This window comes from Muscardinus avellanarius, assembly GCF_963383645.1.
Source record: "Muscardinus avellanarius genome assembly, chromosome: 13".
NCBI classification, from domain to species: domain Eukaryota; kingdom Metazoa; phylum Chordata; class Mammalia; order Rodentia; family Gliridae; genus Muscardinus; species Muscardinus avellanarius.
This window is the reverse complement of record NC_137799.1, coordinates 4,154,240-4,172,565: the sequence shown is the minus strand read 5'-3', so window position 1 is coordinate 4,172,565 and position 18,326 is coordinate 4,154,240. Positions and strand designations below refer to the sequence as shown.

At 57.8% G+C, this 18,326-nt stretch overlaps 1 protein-coding gene across 2 annotated transcripts; it reads left to right on the top strand.

The window, feature by feature from the left end:
• Positions 1 to 222: 222 nt before the first annotated feature.
• GTF3C5 (general transcription factor IIIC subunit 5) lies at positions 223 to 17,836 on the top strand (the record flags this gene model as incomplete). 2 transcript variants are annotated; one of them, XM_080709351.1, is made up of 11 exons in its annotated part: positions 223 to 381; positions 4,384 to 4,603; positions 6,659 to 6,857; positions 11,324 to 11,519; positions 12,421 to 12,525; positions 14,462 to 14,576; positions 15,067 to 15,147; positions 15,309 to 15,406; positions 16,439 to 16,521; positions 17,121 to 17,263; positions 17,652 to 17,836. In XM_080709351.1, the coding sequence occupies 11 exons, from the start codon at positions 223 to 225 to the stop codon at positions 17,834 to 17,836; spliced, it is 1,584 nt and encodes a 527-aa protein (XP_080565477.1). The 2 variants fall into 2 exon arrangements, with proteins under 2 accessions (XP_080565477.1, XP_080565478.1); XM_080709352.1 differs by having other exon boundaries at positions 17,121 to 17,267; positions 17,665 to 17,836.
• Positions 17,837 to 18,326: the final 490 nt, after the last annotated feature.

Sequence of the window (18,326 nt, the reverse complement as noted above, 5' to 3'; positions counted from 1 at the left end):
GATCAGGCCTCTAGGTTTTAAACAAAAAGTCCGGCCGCGGCTGTTAGCTCGGTGTCGGGCCGGCGCTCTGCCCCCGAGGCCTTGGAGTCTCTCTGGGCCGGAGGACCCAGGAAGGTGCGAGCGGCGAGGGGGCCGGAACGATCCCTTCGCGGAACCTTCGAGGCGAGGCCCCGGGGAGCGCTCTAGAGACGGACCGCGGCGGGCCCGGCCTGGCGGGCGGGGATGGCGGCGGCGGCGGCGGCGGGCGGCGCGGAGCCCGGGGCCGCCATCCCGGTGGAGCTGCGGCGGGAGCGGCGCCTGGTGTGTGTGGAGTACCCGGGCATGGTGCGCGACGTGGCCAGGATGCTGCCCACCCTCGGCGGCGAGGAAGGCGTCTCCCGAGTAAGGGCCGGGCCTCGGGGAGCGCGCGGGGCCGTGGGTCCGGGCGCCGTGGCCGGCTGGGCTGCCCCATGGCCTGGGGGAGCGGGGCTCCCCACCCCCCCGGAGCCCAGCCGCAGAGGCTGTAGGGAGGTCCGGGGGCCTTTTCCACCCTGCCCCCATATGAACCGAATCCCCGACCTCTGCCCCGTGGGCGCAGCCGAGCCGCAGCCCCGCAGGGTGTGCCGAGCTGCCGTGCTCCGGGGCTCGGAGGAGAAGACTGGAGCGCGGGAGAGTAAAGAAGCAGGGCCTCACTGAGTTGCAGAGGGCCTCACCGAGTAGCTGGGGCTGTCCGTGAACCGCGATCCTGCTGTCCCAGGACCGCAAAACACAAAAACAAAGCAAAAACCGTTGACCTTCGTGTTATTGGAGTTAAAAGTGGTATTAGCTTTTAATAGCTAATGGCGTGGAGGGCACGCTTGTAATCCCCGCGCTTGGGAGGCGGAAGACAGGAGGATGGCGCAGGTTCGAAGCCAGCCGCGTTGGCTCAAGAGACCCTGTTTCCAAATTTAAAAAAGCATAAAAATAGGTCTGGGAGTGTTTCAAAATTTAAAAAAAAAGTATAAAAATAGGTCTAGGAGTGTAGCCCGGAGGTAGAAAGGTTTCCAGGAACCCCAGTACCACACACACACACACACACACACACACACACACACACACACAAGTGGTATTAGCTGTCATCTTTCTGGGCTAGGCAGGTTCTAGGTGTTCTAGTAGGTTCTAAAGCCTGGAGTCTAGGTTCTCGGTGCTCTAGTACACTGGAGTCTTTGGAACCTATTAGAGCCCAGTGTTGTTGCTCAGGCCTGCGATCCCAGCTACTGTACTTGGTAGGCTGAGTCGGGAACTGCCTGTCAAAATAAGCTTAAAGAAAGCCAAGTATGGTGGTCCACATCTGTAATTGCAGGGCTTGGGAGGCTGAGAAAGGAGGCTCACAGGTTCCAGACCAGCCTTAACAGCACGGAAAGATGCTCGGCAATTTAATGGGACCCTGTTCCAAAATAAAAAAGGCTGGGGTGTAACTTGGAGGTAGAATATCACAGGGTCCAATCCTCAGTGCAAAAAAGAGAAAGAAAACAAAAACAGAATGTACTTGGGCGGGAATTGTGTCTACATTTTTTCCCCCCTGGGGACTGAATCCCGGACATCAAGAGTGTGTGCTGGCCGGGCGTGGTGGCGCACGCTTGTAATCCCCGCGCTTGGGAGGCAGAGACAGGAGGATCGCGTAGGTTCGAAGCCAGCCGCGCGCGCTGGTTTAGGAGACCCTGTTTCCAAAATGAAAATGTAAAAATAGGTCTGGGAGTGTAGCCCGGAGGTAGAAGGGCTTCCAGGAACCCCAGTACCACCAAAAAAAAAAGTGTGTGCTGGGCAAATGCTTTCCCACTGAGCCACACCCCCGGCCCTTTAAAATTTTTACTTTGAAACAGGTTCGCATAGAGTTAACTAGGCTGGCTTTGAACTTGTGATCCTCCTGCCTTAGCCTTCTGAGGGGTAGGCATCCCAGGCGCATGCCACCGCCACCCTCTATTGTATATTTTTACAAGGGAACAGATGTGGCTTGTTCAAGGTCACCCAGCGAGTAGGAGATCTGGAGTGAGGCTCTGTGTATTCTTTCATTGTTCCAGATTTATTATTATTATTATTATTATTTTTGAAACAGGGTCTCACTAAGCTGTAGAGGGCCTCACCAAGTTGCTGAAGCTGGCCTTGAACTTGCGATCCTCCTGTCTTGGCCTTCCACATTCTGGGATTAAAAGCCCAGCTTTAGCCGGGCGTGGTGGCGCACGCTTGTAATCCCTGAACTTGGGAGGCGGAGACAGGAGGATCTCGCTGGTTCGAAGCCAGCCGCTGTCTCAAGAGACCCGGTTTCCAAATAAAAAAATATAAAATAGGTCTGGGAGTGTAGCCTGGAGGTAGAAGGGCTTCCAGGAACCCCAGTACCACCCCGCTCCAAAAAAAAAGCTCAGCTTTATTTTTTTATTTATTTTTGTGTGGTACTGGGAATGGGCTACCTCCAGGACACACCACCAGACCTACTCTTTCTATTTTATTTGGAAACAGGGTCTCACCAAGTTGCTGAGAGCCTCATTAAGCTGCTGAGGATATGTGATCCTCTGTCTCAGCCTCCCCAGTACTGGAATTACAAGCATGCGCCACCATGCCCAACTGACCAAATCTTGAAATGTCTCTTCTTTAGAGAGGTATTTTTTTTTCCTGACTACTCTAGCCAGAGTAGCCTCTAGCAGTTAACATCTGCCTTCTTATCCTGTTAATTCCTATCTGGAATTTGGCTTTGACATACTTACTGCCTGCTTTAGCTCTTTGGCCCTGAGGATATAAAGTCCCTGAGAGCAGGGGCCTCCCTTGTCCACGTCCATCCTCCAGTATCTAGAAGCGTGCCTGGTTCTTTACATATATGTGGGATGTATACTTGAATCTTCACAGCAGTCTAGTGAGTTAGATACTATTTTTATTCCTTTTTTAAGATAAAATCAGCCAGGCGTGGTGGCGTATGCTTGTAATCCCAGTACTTGGGAGGCTGAGACAGGAGGATCACAGGTTCAAAGCAGCCTCAGCAGCTTAGAGAGGCTGTCGGCAACTTAGTGAGACCCTGTTTCCAAATAAAATAAAAAAAAATTGGTCTGGAGGTGTAGCTCAGAGGTAGAAGGCCTCTGGGTTCCATTCCCAGTACCATGCACGCGCGCGCACACACACACACACACACACACACACACACACGATAAAATCAATTAAGAAAGGTTAAGTCAAACAGCTACATGATCCAGCAGGGACTCAAACTTGTATGTGGCCTGCTGTAGGGTCTGAGCTCTTAACTGCTGGCTGCCTCCTCCCCTGTATGACTATTTGAAAACCTGGCACTCATCCTTAAGCGAGGGTGCCAGGAGAGCTCCCAGTCGTTCACGTTTTGTTCTTTTATGCCAACTTACTCAGGTGAGTATGGCCCTGACTATCTCCAAGGAGCATCCGTACCCAACGGTGGCCTGAGCCTTTGGGAGGAAGCCATCACCATTCACTCGTCCTGCTCGATTTTCTCGAGCGGCTCCTCTGTGCCGGGCCCACGCCCCAGCTCATTTCCATCCCACCAGGACTCAGTGTTCCATGAGAAGGAGATTCCTGAGGACCAAGGCTCCTTTGAACTGTCATCTTTCCCTGGCCAGCTCCTGAGCATTTCCTGAGGGCTGGGCCCTGGCCCAGTGTCCGGGAGCCAGCAGACTAGCACATAGCTGATCTCATCTGCACTGTTGGTGCGTTCGAATGCGCACGCCCGCCACTCACTGAGCCCTCTTTCCCAGCATGGAGAAGCAGTTCATTCACCTGGGGGTGACAGGTGTGGCTTGTGTTCCACGAGTCAGGCACCAGGCCGAGTGCTTTCCAGCTGTGTCCATTCAGTCACTGCAACAGTCCTACGAGCTGGTACTATTCTTAGGGTTTTTAAGGAGAAGGTATGGTGGCTTCCGCAACCATAGGTGACAGCTAGTCAGAGCCTAGACGGCTGTTACTGATTTACTTTCCCTTGGACTTAGAAACACTTAACATGAAACTGAATACCACGGTCAGTCCTGGAGCGGGGCGAGCGGCTCCAGGAGTGGGAAGCCCGGGGCAAATGCTCAACCCGAAAGCCTCAGTTACCTGAAAGGTACACCAGGGACAGTAAAGCCGCATGTGAAATGTCAGCAGAGCCACGTCACGCCCCACGCTCGAGTGGCACTCGGTAGATGCTGGCTTTACTTCTTTGGCAATTACCTTCAAGTTTATAAGCTCTTGGAAGGAAAGAGATGCGTGGTTCTCATTTTCCCCACCAGAAACTTGAGCCGGCCGGGTTTAAAACATGATGGAACCGGAGCCTGCCGGCCCTTCCCGGGTCACCAGCAGGCTGGGGGGGGAGCAGCCCCTGCTGGCCGCGTCGCAGCTCACCGCTTCCCTCCGTGTCCCTCCGCGTCGCTGCAGATCTACGCAGACCCCACCAAGAGGCTGGAGCTGTACTTCCGCCCCAAGGACCCGTACTGCCACCCGGTGTGTGCCAACCGCTTCAGTACCAGCAGCTTGCTGCTCCGGATCAGGAAGAAGACGAGGCGGCAGAGAGGAGTGCTGGGGGCTGAGGCCCGGCCCAAGGTCGAGTTCAACATGGAGATCCTTGGCGTGGTCTCTACCATTTACAAATTTCAGGGTAACTGCAAAATCTCTGGTGGCATCAGATTGTTTTCGGGGCCCGCTGGGGAGCCACGGGGGACACTGGCTCTGTGCTGTGGGTTAGGATGTGCTCAGGGCTGTGGGGATCGGCAGAGCACAGGCCCCACCCCAAAGGCAGCCTGTCCTCTCCTCCGCCAACTCTTCCCTGTGGACCGGGGCTGTACGACCGCCCCGCCTTAGGTGTTCTTAAGAGAAGTTAGGAATTTAGAATTTGAGGACTCTCCCGGGGCTTAGTCAAACCAGTGTGGGGCCAGATCAGACTTCCAGCTTGTGCCTGGTGTTTTAGAATTCTGTCTTGGCCTCGACTACTGCTGGCCTGGCCTCTTCTCTCTGGGGCTTTCAGTAGTAGGAATGGAACCCGGGGATACTCTGCCTTTAACCCCAGTCCTTCTTTCTTTGAATCAGAATCTGGCCAAGTTGCTGAGGGCCTCACTAATTTGCAGAGGCTGGCCTCAAGCCTGCAGTCCTCTTGTCTCAGCCTCCCAGGATTACAGGTGCACACGACTGGCCTCTTCTGAAGTTAAGCTTATGGGGAACTCCTAGCAGGAGTGGTAAGGTGGGGGCTGGGGAAGTGGGGCTAGGAAGAGCAGAGGCTTGAGAACTGAGCTTGCCTGGGCTGTGCCTGTTTCTGGGGGCAGGTGGCTTGGCTTCCCGCAGCCTTGGTCGGGGGGCTGCAGGGCCCTGAGTTCATTAGGCCTCAGGAAGGTTCAGGGAGATGGTGCTTGTTCAAGGGGCTGGGCCCGGCGCGCAGGAGGCATTTGGCAAATTACCAGCAAGCCTTAGCAGTGTCTACAGCTCTAGCTGCCATTCTAAGGCAGCAGAGTCTAAAGAAGCTAAAGACTGGGAATGGAGCCAGGGCTGGTAGCGCACACCCGCAACCCGGTGCAGGAGGAACACGGGTTCAAGACCGGCCTTAGCAACTTGGCGAGACTCTACCGAGACCCTGCTTCCAAACAAAAGTCACAAAAGGGGCTGACGGTGTCGCTTAGAGGCAGGATGTCCTTGGGTTCATTTCCTAGTACCACACATCCAAATAGAATGAGACTGGAGAAGGGGAGCTCGGGGAAAAGGAGAAGAGAGGAGAAGAGCAGGACCCAGATCACGCGGCTGCGCTCTGGATGTGGTCGTCCTGGTGTTCACCTGAGAGGGTCATCCTCTCTGGGACCAGGGGTTTGAGTGGTTCCCAAAATACCACGCCTGTATTTTGTCTATCTGAGCCGGTGCCCTGATGCTTGGTGGGCCCTGGGCCAGCAGTATCAGCACCTGGAGCTTGATACACATGCAGTCCCAGGTGGTCTGTATGCACATTTTGTTATTTTTTCTGGCACTGGGCACTCGTCTTTCAAGCTACACCTCCAACTCCCCCCCCCCTTTTTTGTGTGTGGTACTGGGGATGGAACCCAGGGGCATTCTACCTCCAAGCTATTCCCCAGCCCTATTTTATTTTGAAACAGGGTTTCGCTAAATTGCTGAGGCTTGCTGGATATGGTGGTGTACACTTGTAATCCCAGTACTTGGGAGGCTGAGACAGGAGGATCGTGCTGGTTCAAAGCTAGCCTCAGCCACTTAGTGAGGCTCTCAGCAACTTAGTGAGACTCTGTTTCCAAAGAAAATATAAAATAAGTCTGTGAGTATAGCTCAGAGGTAGAAAGCTTCTGGGTTCCATCCCCAGCACCACACAAAAAAATTAGAAAATAAATAAACTGCCGAGGCTGGTCTTGAACCCATGATCCTCCTATCTCAGCCTCCCAAGTACTGAGATGACCGGCGTGCGCCACCACACCGGCTGCATGCTGTATTTTAAGAAGCACCGACCTGGACGTTGCCCTCGCTGTCCCATTGCTTCCTGCATTTTTACAGAAGTGACTTGGAGAGCGCAGATCAGGGCGCAGAAGCCGGGTCTGTTCCACTCCCAGCAGCCCTGCACGGCATGCTCAGCACCTCCCTGAGAGGCCGTGGGCGTATGTGGAGGCTGCTGGTCCTGGCACGTCCCTGGTCACGGTGCCTGCCACCAGTCTGCTTCTCTTTCCAGGAATGTCTGACTTCCAGTACTTGGCCGTGCACACGGAGCCAGGCGTCAGGCACAGGTCGATGTATGGCAAGGTGCTGATGCTGAAGCCCGAGAAGGAGAGCTTCTTCCACCAGGACCTGCCGCTCTACATCCCCCCGCCCATCTTCTCCCGCCTGGACACTCCCGTGGACTACTACTATCGACCGGAGACACAGCACCGGTAAGGAGTCTGCATGGGCCCTGCAGCCAGAGGGCCTGGGCCCGCGGCTGGACGCTGCACTCCCGTGTCGGGAGGCCTCAGGCTGCCTCCACCTCAATTACCCTTCTTGAAAATGGGATGCTGGGTGTGGTGGCGCACGCTTGTAATCCCAGCATTTGGGAGGCTGAGACAGGAGGATCGTAGTTCATGGACAGCCTCAGCTACTTAGTGAGGCCTTTTGACCCTGTTTCAAAATAAAGAATAAAAAATAGGGCTGGGGGTGTAGCTCGGAGGTAGAATGTTCTTGGGTTCCATCCCCAGTACCGAGGGGAAAAAAAAAAGAAAACATGATAAGGAGAATCTGCTCAACAGAGGTTTTAGGGTTAATTTTTTCCGTCCTGGGGATTGAACCCAGGGCCTCAGGAGTGGTGGGCACACGCTCCCCTTGGAATGACCTCCCAGCCCTCTTTCTTTGAAGACTGGGGCTCATTAAGTTGCACAGGCTGGCTAGACCTTGTGGTCCCTTCCTGCCTCTGCCTCCTGAGTAGCTGGGATTACAGGTTTTAGGACTAAAATGTAAAAGCTCGTGCGCCCAGCACGGGGCTGATACAGAAGCAGGAGGCTGGGCGGCTCTGGGTGGCCTCGTTCCCAAAGACCTGGAAAGCACAGAGGACTCGGCTGTGGAACTCGAGGGTTCCTGCTGAGGAATGGCTCTTTGCCTAATCCCCTGGTCATTGCTGCCAGCCCCTCTCTGGACCCTCACAGCCAGCGGCAGTGACACTCCTGAGAAGGGCCAGCTGTGCACGACCCCTGGCCCCAGCCTTTCCACTCCTGTGCCCCGCTCACGGCCCCCATTTCCACCCCAGAGACTTCACAGCCATCCTTGCGCTCCATCCTGCCTCTGCTGCGCCTGTTGCCACGCTCAGCCGCAGAGCCCCTGCCCCAGGTTGGCCTCGTTCTCTGCCACCTTCCCAACTGCCCTGCGGCTGCAGGGGGCTTCTGAGGCCTCCCAGTGCCCACCCGCCTCCTGCTGCTGTCCCCAGCTGGCTCGGACTCGCCTGGGTCTTGCTCCCTCTCTGTGGCTCGATCTGTGTCCTGTCCTGTCTAGAACGTGGGCTCCTGGGGACGGGCACTGGGTGTCCCTGGAACCATGGTGGGCTTCTGCACTGAGGGTTTGAAAAGCCAGGTGGACATGACTCATAGCCCCCAACCATGTGCCGGGCCTTGACCAGCCCCACCACCCGCAGCCCAAGCGAGATGGGCCCTGTCATTCAGACAATCCTAACGTAGCAGTCAGAGACTGCGGGGCTGTTGGGAAGGCAGGCCTGGGTGTTCTGGGTATTGTGGGGTGTTGGTTTCCCTGGATGCCGCAGTGTGGGGTTTTTTTTGCTGTGTGTGTGGTACTGGGGATGGAACCCAGGGGCATTCTACCTCGAGCTACACCCCCAGCCCTATATTTTATTCTTTACTTGAGAACAGGTGAGTTAAAGGCCTCACTAAGGTAGCTGAGGCTGGCCAGGACTGCGATCCTCCTGTCTCAGCCTCCCGAATGCTGGGATTACACGCATGCACCCCATGCCCGGCCTGCAGTGTGCTGACTGAGGAAGAGGGTGCCTTGTAGGAAAGCCTGCTGCACGGGGGGGAAATGAAGATGACGGGTTTGAAAATACCCGTTCGCCAGCTCTGCTGTAGTACAGCCTGGTGAGCTGCTGGCCTGTGTCTGTCCCAGCACGCCCACCCCCTTTTACAAACGAGGAAGCTGAGACTTGGGGTTCCCGGCCACATGGGAGGCATCCAGGCCTGGTCTCGTCTCCTCCGGCCTTGCTTGAAGCTCGGTGCCACATCGTCCTTATTTCCCTTTGTGTGTGTGTGTGTGTGTGTGTGTGTGTGTGTGTGTGTGTGTGTGTGGTACTGGGGTTCCTGGAAGCCCTTCTACCTCCAGGCTACACTCCCAGACCTATTTTTACATTTTTATTTGGAAACAGGGCATCCTAAGCCAGCGCGCGCGGCTGGCTTCGAACCTGCGCGATCCTCCTGTCTCCGCCTCCCAAGTGTGGAGATTACAAGTGTGTGCCACCACGCCCGGCCTTATTTCCCTTTTTAAAAATCACATGTAGCTGGGCGTGGTGGCGCCCACCTGTCAACCTAGTATTTGGGAGGTCGAGACAGGAGGATCACGGGTTCAAGACCAGCCTCAGCAACCTAGTGAGACTCTCAGTAACCTAGTGATGCCCTGTTTCAAATAAAAATTAAAAGGAGGAGAGAGAGCGTTTGCAGGCCTAGTGAAGGACGCTCTTGGGCAGCAAGATCAGTACCAACAAATAAGCAAAAGGAAATGGTTGTTCATACCATGGCCTGTAGGTGGTGATAATCGTTAAGCAGTTCTCTAGCGTGGCTTAAGAGCCTCAGGGAGCGGGCTGTGTACTGACATGGCACACTTCCAGGTACCTCGCTCTACGAAGGGCAGGTGCCAGAGCAGATTGTGTAGCATAAAAATAGTGTGTAATAGTAGAATCCTAGCAAACAGAAGAAGGGCCCGAAATAGCAATCTCTGGAGTATGGGAGGTGGAATGTCCCCTTCATTACACATTTGCTTTAGGAAGTCCCGGGCAAGGGCCTGCCGTGGCTCAGGGCACGCCCCGGAGCCTGGGCCACAACAGCGAGGCGAGGCTCACTTCTGGCCCCAGGCTGGGGAGCTGCACAGACACTAGCAAACGGATGCGCGTCCCCAAGGGGATAACGGGTGGGTGGGCCCAGGGCCGCGGGGAGGCCCCTGCAGGAGCTAATGTTTGAAACTGAGGGCTGGCACAGCCCGGCAGAAGAAGGGCTGAGAGACGGTGCCAGCAGAGACAAGGGCATGTGGGGCGAGGCTCCCGGCTCGGCAGTGGGCCTAGAGCTCGGCCGCAGACATGCACCGTTCTCTGCCTTTACGAAGAGTGTGAAGCCAGGTGTGTGGCTCACGTGTGTAATACAGTACTTGGGAGGCCGAGGTTCTCAGGGGATTCTACCCCTGAGCGACACCCCTGCCCTATTTTATTATTTTATTTTAAAACATTCTCACTAAGTGGCTGAGGAGATAGAAGGGTTCCATCCCCAGTACCACAAAAAAAAAGTAACATATTTCTGAAATATTTTGATCCACAACACGCACACAAGCAGAGAGAGAAACAAAAATATGCAAAAGAAAATGGAACCGCGGGGCCAGGGTGCGCGGGCCTGGCGGCAGCGTGGTACATCAGACAACTGTTCCGAGCCTCTGGGCAGCGATGGGAAGCCAGCCGGCGAGCCGCCCCGGGGCTGGCTTTGTTGGTTTACTGGATTAGTTGGTTTTCCAGCGCAGGGAAGGAACCTGCTCTCTTTCCCAGGGCTGCTATCGATCCTTGGCACTGCCATCTGTATTTTATTTTTTATTCTCTTTTATTTTATTGGTGGTACTGGGGATGGAACCCAGGGGCATTCTACCTACGAATTACACCCCCAGCCCTATTTTTTATTCTTTATTGTGAAACAGGGTCTCATTGAGTTGCAGAGGGCCTCACTAAGTAGCTGGGGCTGGCCCTGAACCTGCGATCCTCTTGTCTCCGCCTCCCCAGTGCTGGGGTGACAGGCGTGTGCCACCGTGCCTGGCTTGCCTGTTTTAAGACTACTATTTCAGAGCAGTTTTAGTTTCACAGCAAGATAAAAGGAAGGAGCAGATGTTCCCACGGTCGCCCTGTGTATGGCGCTTCCCCGTTATTAGCACCCTCACCAGCGAGGTCTGTCTGTTCCAATGGATGGCTCCCTCTGCACATCGCCGAGGCTTGCGGCCTGCCGGGCGCCCTTGCTCTGGGCGTGCTCTGGGCCTGGCAGCAGGGCAGCGTCCTGGTTCATTCACCTGTTCCAGCCAGGGTCCCACGGTGCTGGATGGTGGGACAGGGCGAAGAGCGAAGCCCCAACTCCTGTATGGCTCGCTCCTCGACCAGCTTTCCTAGTTCTGTGGCTCCGTGAGTCCCCGGGAGCCCCTCCTGGGATGTTGTTGAGGGTTGACAGGGTGCGTGACGTCTCAGCGTCCTCAGGTGTGGCTCTGCTCACTGGCCGCCTGAACAGCCCTTTGGTTCTTGTGTGTGGCTGTGCTGTGCCTGGTTTCACCGTCCCAGCCATGGATGTTGGGACTGCGCCTTGCTCTAGGAGGTTGTGCAAGACTAGGTAAAGCCACAGTCGGAGGCCGCAGCCTCAGGACAGGTGTCCTTCCCAAAGCCCAGCCTTGGGGACCTTTGGGCCTTGCCCACCCTCAGGTTCCCAGTCCCCAGAGCTTTTCCAAGCCACCACTGGTGGTTGGGCCCCTTCTGTTCCTCGGTCGGCAGCAGCATCCAGCTCTGAGATCTCCCCTGGGATTCCGGGAGGAAGTAGACAGATGTGGGCGCTGGTGTAACGGGGCTCCCTGCCCGCCCGGCCTGTTCTGGTCCTGAGTGCTCTGCCCCCAGCGGCTCTCTCTGCCCCCCCCCCAGGGAAGGCTACAGCACCCCTCCACTCTCAGGGGAGAACCTGATCGGCCTGAGCAGGGCCCGGCGCCCCCACAACGCCATCTTCGTCAACTTTGAGGACACCCAGGTGCCTGTGCAGCCGCTGGACGCGGCGGTCCAGACGTGGAAGAAGGCCTGCACCAACCCCATAGACCGAAAGGTGGAGGAGGAGCTGAGAAAGGTAGGGCTGCCCTTCTTTGGCGCCATGTGTTTACCCAGCTGTCCCGTCCTGCCGAGAGTTGGCCATAGTTCTATTTCTAAAACTAGTTTGTTAGCACCTGGGGATTTTCACCTCAGGATGTTGCACCTGAAGGCCACGTCTGCATAAGCCCTATGCCCCCCAGGTTGCAGGTACCCCAAAATGGGCTCCTTGTTGGAGTGTGACTTACTGGGACCCTTTTCGTGTCCATATCCTGGTTACAACCAACCAAGTAGCCCAGCCCCTGCGTCCTCGCCCCGAGGGAGCTGGAGTTGTGTTGTGGGTACCACCGAGCCCCGCGCCTCCCCTCTGGCTCTGGGACCGTGAGGATGGAGATGGGGCCTCTGTTTTGCCCACAGGCCTGACTAGCACATTCTCCCTTGTCTAAGCCAAAGTCACACCCTATTCCTGGGTGGGGGGGTTCTTAAAGAGACTGTGGGGCTCTCATTGAATTTTAGCAGTCACTTGGTGGGGGCTCACTGGCTCCTCTTTGTCCTCTGGGCTCAGTTTTGATTCCTGCACCCTGCTCACAGGGCCATCTCTGCCCTTTCTTCCACGCTGGCCACAGCACCTTGGTCCTCCCCTCCGCTCCCCGGGCCAGGCTGTCCCCTTTGTTCTTGTCTGCCCCCGCTCAGGCACCTGCCCTTTGGGTCAGTGCTGCTTAGGGTGTGGTGCTCTGGCACATGCCCTCAGCCATGCCCTCCCGAGGACAGGGACCATGCCCTGCCTGGTTGTTTCAGGACCCCAGGCCCTGCAGGGAGGGAGTGGGTGGACAGTGCAGGGGTCTGGAGGCCGGCCTGCTCTGCGTGGGATCCTCTCTGGGGGGCCTGCTGGGGGCCAGGGCTCGAGTGCTCAGCTCAGCCTCTGCCCGGACCCTCTGCAGCTGTTCGAGATCCGCCCCATCTGGTCGCGGAACGCGGTAAAGGCCAGCATCAGCGTGCACCCCGACAAGCTCAAGGTCTTGCTCCCCTTCGTGGCCTATTACATGGTAAGTGCCAGCCAGCCGGTGCCACCGCGGCTCCCTGGACCATGGTCAGCCACGGCAAGAGCGGGCCCGTCCCCGGTACCCACTCCCCCGAGGAGGAAGGGCTCCCAGCCCCCGAGTCCACGGCATGCTCCACCACCTCTTCTTATGTGTGGCCATATTTGGATGACCTGAGGACGAAGGGTCGTTGCCTGTCTCACGGGGAGCTGAGCATGATCTGTGGAATGACCTAGTGGTGAGAACTCGAGGGACCAGGCGCTGGGCAAGACTGCCCGTCACAGCCCTCATTCCTCCTGTCTTATCTTGAGAAGCCTCGGCTCAGAGCCTGCACAACCTGCCTCCGTCCTGCAGCCAGCCAGTGACAGAGCCCTGGGGTCCCTGGCCCAGGGCCTGGGCCCTAACCACAGCACCGCCTGTCTCGACTCCGGGCCCGAGTAGGGCTCAGGGGCAGACCTGCCTTTGATTCATCCCAGGGGTGGGGTGGAGATGGGGCAGCGTTACCAGGGCCCCAGTGGTGCCCGAGGAAAGGGATCCTGCCAGCCCGGGGCCCGGCAGAGCATGGGGTGGCCAGCAGAAGACGTGGCTGGGAGAGCTGGCAACAGGTGTGTGTGTTGAGGGGCTGGTCCTTCTGTCCTGTTGAACTCCACACCCTGGAGAGCGCCCTGCTGTCATGCAGTACTGGCTTCTGAGATCAAAGCACCACTTGGAGTGAGGTGTGGTGGCACATGCTGTAATCCAGTACTTGGGAGGCTGAGCCAGGAGGATTGCAGGTTTGAGGTCAGTCTCAGCAACTTAGTGAGGCCTGTAGCAACTCAGTGAGATTCTGCTCAATAGTGTGTGTGTGTGTGTGTGTGTGTGTGTGTGTGTGTGTGTGTGTGTGTGTGTTTACTGGGAATGGAACCCAAGGGCATTCTACCTCTGAGCGACACCCCCAGCCGTATTTTTGTTCATTTGGAAACAGGGTCTCACTGAGTTGCAGAGGTCCTCATTAAGTAGCTGGCGCTGTCCACACACCACAGCCCTCCTGTCTTAGCCTCCCAAAAGCTGGGATTTCAAGTCTGCACCACCACACCTGGCTTTTATTCTTTCTTTTGAAACAGTGTCTCCGCCTCCCAAATGCTAGAATTACAAGCCTTTGCCTGGCTCTGTTTCAAAATTTAAAAAGTGAAAATAGAATAGAGCTGGGGTCTAGCTGAGAGGTAGAGCTGGGAAGGACAGACACAGGACAGACACCCGGCTGCACCTGTCTCCAGTCTGTCACCTGGCAGCCGTTGGCACTTTCCAGAACCCCCTACGCCAGGCTTCTGTGGTCATCCCACAGGCCTAGCGAGGCCCAGCAAGTGTGCCCCGGGAAGCCCCACCCGAGGGGCAGGAGTGTGAGGTGGTGGTGCGAGGGGCCTCCTCCCCCGGCCTCCGCAGCGAGGGCCACCTTGTCAACCTGTGCACGCTTCCTCCTCCCCCGGCCTCCGCAGCGAGGGCCACCATGTCAACCTGCGCATGCTTCCTCCTCCCCCGGCCTCCGCAGCGAGGGCACCTTGTCAACCTGCGCACGCTTCCTCCTCCCCCGGCCTCCGCAGCGAGGGCACCTTGTCAACCTGCGCACGCTTCCTCCTCCAGAACTGCACTTGCAGAGCTCCCTTGGGCTCAACCCTTAATACCATCCACACTAGAGGAGCGCCATTTGGGGACAGAAGACACCCACGCCTCAGGACACTGCCAGGCCTGCAGACGCTCTGGTCTCTGGTCATCTGACTGGCTGGCAGACCTGGGCGTGCAGAGCTCAGCTGGCCTGTCCTTGGCGGCAGAGCTGGGGTGGGAGTTGAGTGTGTCTCCCCAGTTCTTGGGGTACTGCTGCCTCAGTGTCGGGCTCCACCCCGCCCAGGCACGGCGGGCCCTGGGCCTCGGCCCTGCCTCACACTTGAACCTTTCCTGTCTCCAGATAACAGGCCCCTGGAGAAGCCTGTGGATTCGGTTTGGCTACGACCCTCGGAAACACCCGGAAGCCAAGATTTATCAAGTCCTCGACTTCCGAATCCGGTGCGGGATGAAATATGGTAAAAAGTGTAAAAGCTTTGCTCTCTGCCTCTGTCTGTCTCTGTCTTTCTCTGTCTTCCTTTCCATGTCTCACATTCTTTTTTGTAATAAGAGTCTATTCCTATGGAGAAAATGAGAAGAGACACACACACACACACACACACAATGAAAATCTGAGCCGTCATGGCCCAGGAATGAAGGCCCTAGTTCTGAGCTCCAGTTTCTGAGCCATACCCACTAGCAGTTTTCACGGTGGCCTGTGGTCCTGCGGTGTGGGTCAGGCCCTGCTGGGTGTCTGACCCGGGACTCCAGGGACCACACCCAGGGAGTCAGCGCCTTGCCCATGTGGGACGCGCTGGCCCTGCTGGCCTCATGCCTCTGTGGTGTGGCAGCTGGGGTCACCTTTCTTAGGAGCTGGCCTTGTGACCCAGGCCCCACCTTAACATGAAGCCCTGGCTGTTGGCCAGTGGGTCCTGTACCCACCTCCTGACACGCCCACCTCGCCCGCAGGTTACGGTTCCAGCGACATGCCCGTCAAAGCAAAGCGCAGCACCTACAACTACAGCCTCCCCATCACTGTCAAGAAGACACGTGAGTGCCCAGGCCCCTCCCGTGTGGCAGGTGGGACGCCATGCCGCGGGAGGGGCCTTGATGGCAAGAGGGAGGCGCAACCTGGGGATGCCAGGGCCCGCTGGCGACTCGGGTAGGCCGGTCCCCACTCCCTGTGCCAAAGCAAATCCGTCCCTGTGCAGCCACGCAGCTGGTCAGCATGCATGACCTGAAGCAGGGCCTGGGCCCGTCCGGGATCACTGGCCCACGGAAACTGGTCTCCAACAAATACAAACTCAAGGTAGGTGGCCCGCAGCCTCGGCAGAGCGGCTCTGCCTGGCCGAGGGTGCGGGGAGGTGCCTCTTGCAGCCTGGGACCCTTCCTTGCAGCCTGGGATCCTCCCTCTTGCAGCTGGGAGCTCCCCCTTGCAGCCTAGGGACTTATGGGTAACATTAGGGGCTCTCTGCTCACCCAGTGCCTTTGTACCATTCCGACCTCAGTACCTTCCAAAAATAGAGTGCGAAACACCCAGGGCCGTGGGGATTGAGGTTGTATGGGCAGAGAGGTGGTGGAAGTCTCCGAGAGGGAAGTCTACGTGGCTGCCCCTCATGAGACTAGGCCCCTCTGAGGCCTGGAACCACTGCTGGAATGACGGAACCAAGCGCACGCACGGGCACGGAGCCAGACCAGAGCATCGGGGGCGTGGTGGCTGGCCATGGGTGCTGGGAAGGATGACACATGGGTGCGCCTTGTCACCAGTCTGTCACCTGGCAGCCGTTGGCACTTTCCAGAACCCCCTACGCCAGGCTTCTGTGGTCATCCCACAGGCCTAGCGAGGCCCAGCAAGTGTGCCCCGGGAAGCTCCACCCGAGGGGCAGGAGTGTGAGTGCAGCAGAGGCGGTGGTGCGAGGGGCCTCCTCCCCCGGCCTCTGCAGTGAAGGGCACCTGTCAACCTGCACATGCTTCCTCCTCCAGAACTGTCACCAGAACTGTCACTCGGGCTGCTGACCTGCCTCCAGAGCTCGCCCTGGGGGGCCCCTGCCTTCTTCCTGGAGGAGGTCAAGGTCGAGTGCAGGGGCCAGGCAGTTGCAGTCTGCGGGGAATAAGGCGTAGGTCCCGCTGTAAACAGGACCTGGCTGCCTCAGCCACCCTCACAGGACCTTCTGGGGACTCGGAGCCTCCTCCACATCTGCGCCCAACTGTTGCCTGCATGCCCGCCCGGTCCTGGTGGCCAGTCAGCGGGTTGCAGAGGCGCCACCCGCCGCTGCAGCACGGCCTCCCCAGCTGCCTGCCGTGGCTCTGCTAAAGGTCGTGTTCTCTGTTCATTCCCCAGGACTCTGTTTACATCTTCAGGCAGGGGGCCCTGCCGCCTTATCGGCAGATGTTCTACCAGCTGTGCGATTTGAATGTGGAAGAGTACGTACGTGGGGGGCCTGGGGGACTCTGTGGTGTTGGGAAGTTGCTGGGTACCAGGTTCTTCTGCGGGTCTTCTCTTTACACCAGCCTCAGCTCTCAGTAGGGAGCCTCGCCCCCGGGAGCTGGGCGCTGCCAAGGGTCCTACGCGCATGTGCTGTGCCGCCCTTCTCGGCCCCACACCGCGCTTCTGAGCCCTGCTGGCTGGCGGGGCCACTCTTGCTGTGGAGTCTTTGGCCCTCCTCTGCGCTTGCCCACATGAGGGTCCACAACGTGGTTCCTAATTCCTGGGCCGATTGGAATCCCAGAAACCCTTGGTCCACTTGTTTTTGGGGACGTCTAAGACATCACAGGCATGGGGCGCTGGGACAGAGGTCACGGTGCAGCATGTGACATTACATCTGGGGAAGCCATGACTCTTAGCAGAAAAGCATGTGGGCACACACTGGGCTTTGGTGTGGGAGGCCAGAGAGCACTTGGGGTAGAGCCCCACGGGGAGCAACAGCCCCTGGCTCGCCATACCTGGCACCTCGCAGACCACTGAGTGCTCTTTCTCAGCGGGCCCCACCAGGAGCCTCGGCCTGCTTTCCCCCTGCCCGCAGGCTGCAGAAAATCATCCATCGCAATGACGGGGAGGAGAGCGTGTGCACTGAGCGGGACGGCTGGTGCCTGCCCAAGACCAGCGATGACCTGCGGGACTCCATGTCCGTCATGATCCGGCAGACCATCCGCTCCAAGAGGCCTGGTGAGTGCGGTGAAGGTGAGCTGGCCACCTCTGCCCAGCCCCTGGCTGCCCACCGAGGCTGCCGGGCAGTACTTGTGGCATTGACTCGGGAGCCGAGGAAGGAGGGAGGCAAGCAGAGGGGAAGGCTGCCATCTGAGGACTCGGCCTGGTGCCCTGGCTGTCCTCCAGCCTCCTGTCTCCTTCCCCCGGGGGAGCAGGCACAGACGGGGCCAGGCCGGCCCCTGGGAGCGGGGCGAGCACTGCAGGGCATTCCAGACCTGCCTGAGGCTCCAGCTCCTGAGCTTGAGCCCAGGCACCAGCATTGTGACAGGCTGTGCTGGAGCCTCTACCCGCTGGGGTCACCTGGGAAGCCTGCGCTGGACACAGGCTTTGTTTCCTCCTGGCCCAGCTCTCTTTGCCAGCCCGTCCACGGATGACCAGGCGAAAGGGCAGCTGATGTTCGAGTCTGGAGAGGAGGAGGAGGAGGAAGAGGAGGAAGAAGAAGAGGAGGAGGAAGAAGAGGAGGAGGAGGACTTCAAGCCCTCAGATGGGAGTGAAAACGAGATGGAGACGGAGATTCTGGACTATGTGTGACAAGGCCCAGTCCCAAGGCTGACCATGCGAGACTGCTAACCAGCCCTGCGGGGACCTGCGACCCTTGCTCACCAGGACGGCCTGGAGCCCCTCTGAGGACAGCCGGACTCCCATCAAAGCAGGGCCTACCCTGCTGGGACCTGGTGCTCGGTGCTGCCCTCTGCCCTGAGTGGTTTTGGACACCCCTGGCTACACGTACCCTTGGCCCAGCCCAGCGCTCACGACCTCTGCCTGAGACCAGCCAAATGTGGTGGCGGTGCAGCTGGGTGAAGTCCATCCAGGCTTGGGTCTGGCAACTGGCGGCAGAGACAACACGAGGAGCCCAGTCTGTGGTCACGGACGGCCACAGACTTCTCTTGGCTTCTCAAAGGCCAGGCCCAGGTGGAATTAGCCTATTAAATCAGTTTTCCAGAGGGGGGGGGTCTCTGCTCGCCTTGGGGCTCCCCCAGCACCTCACTTCTCTCTTATGCCGAGACAGTTGAGACACACC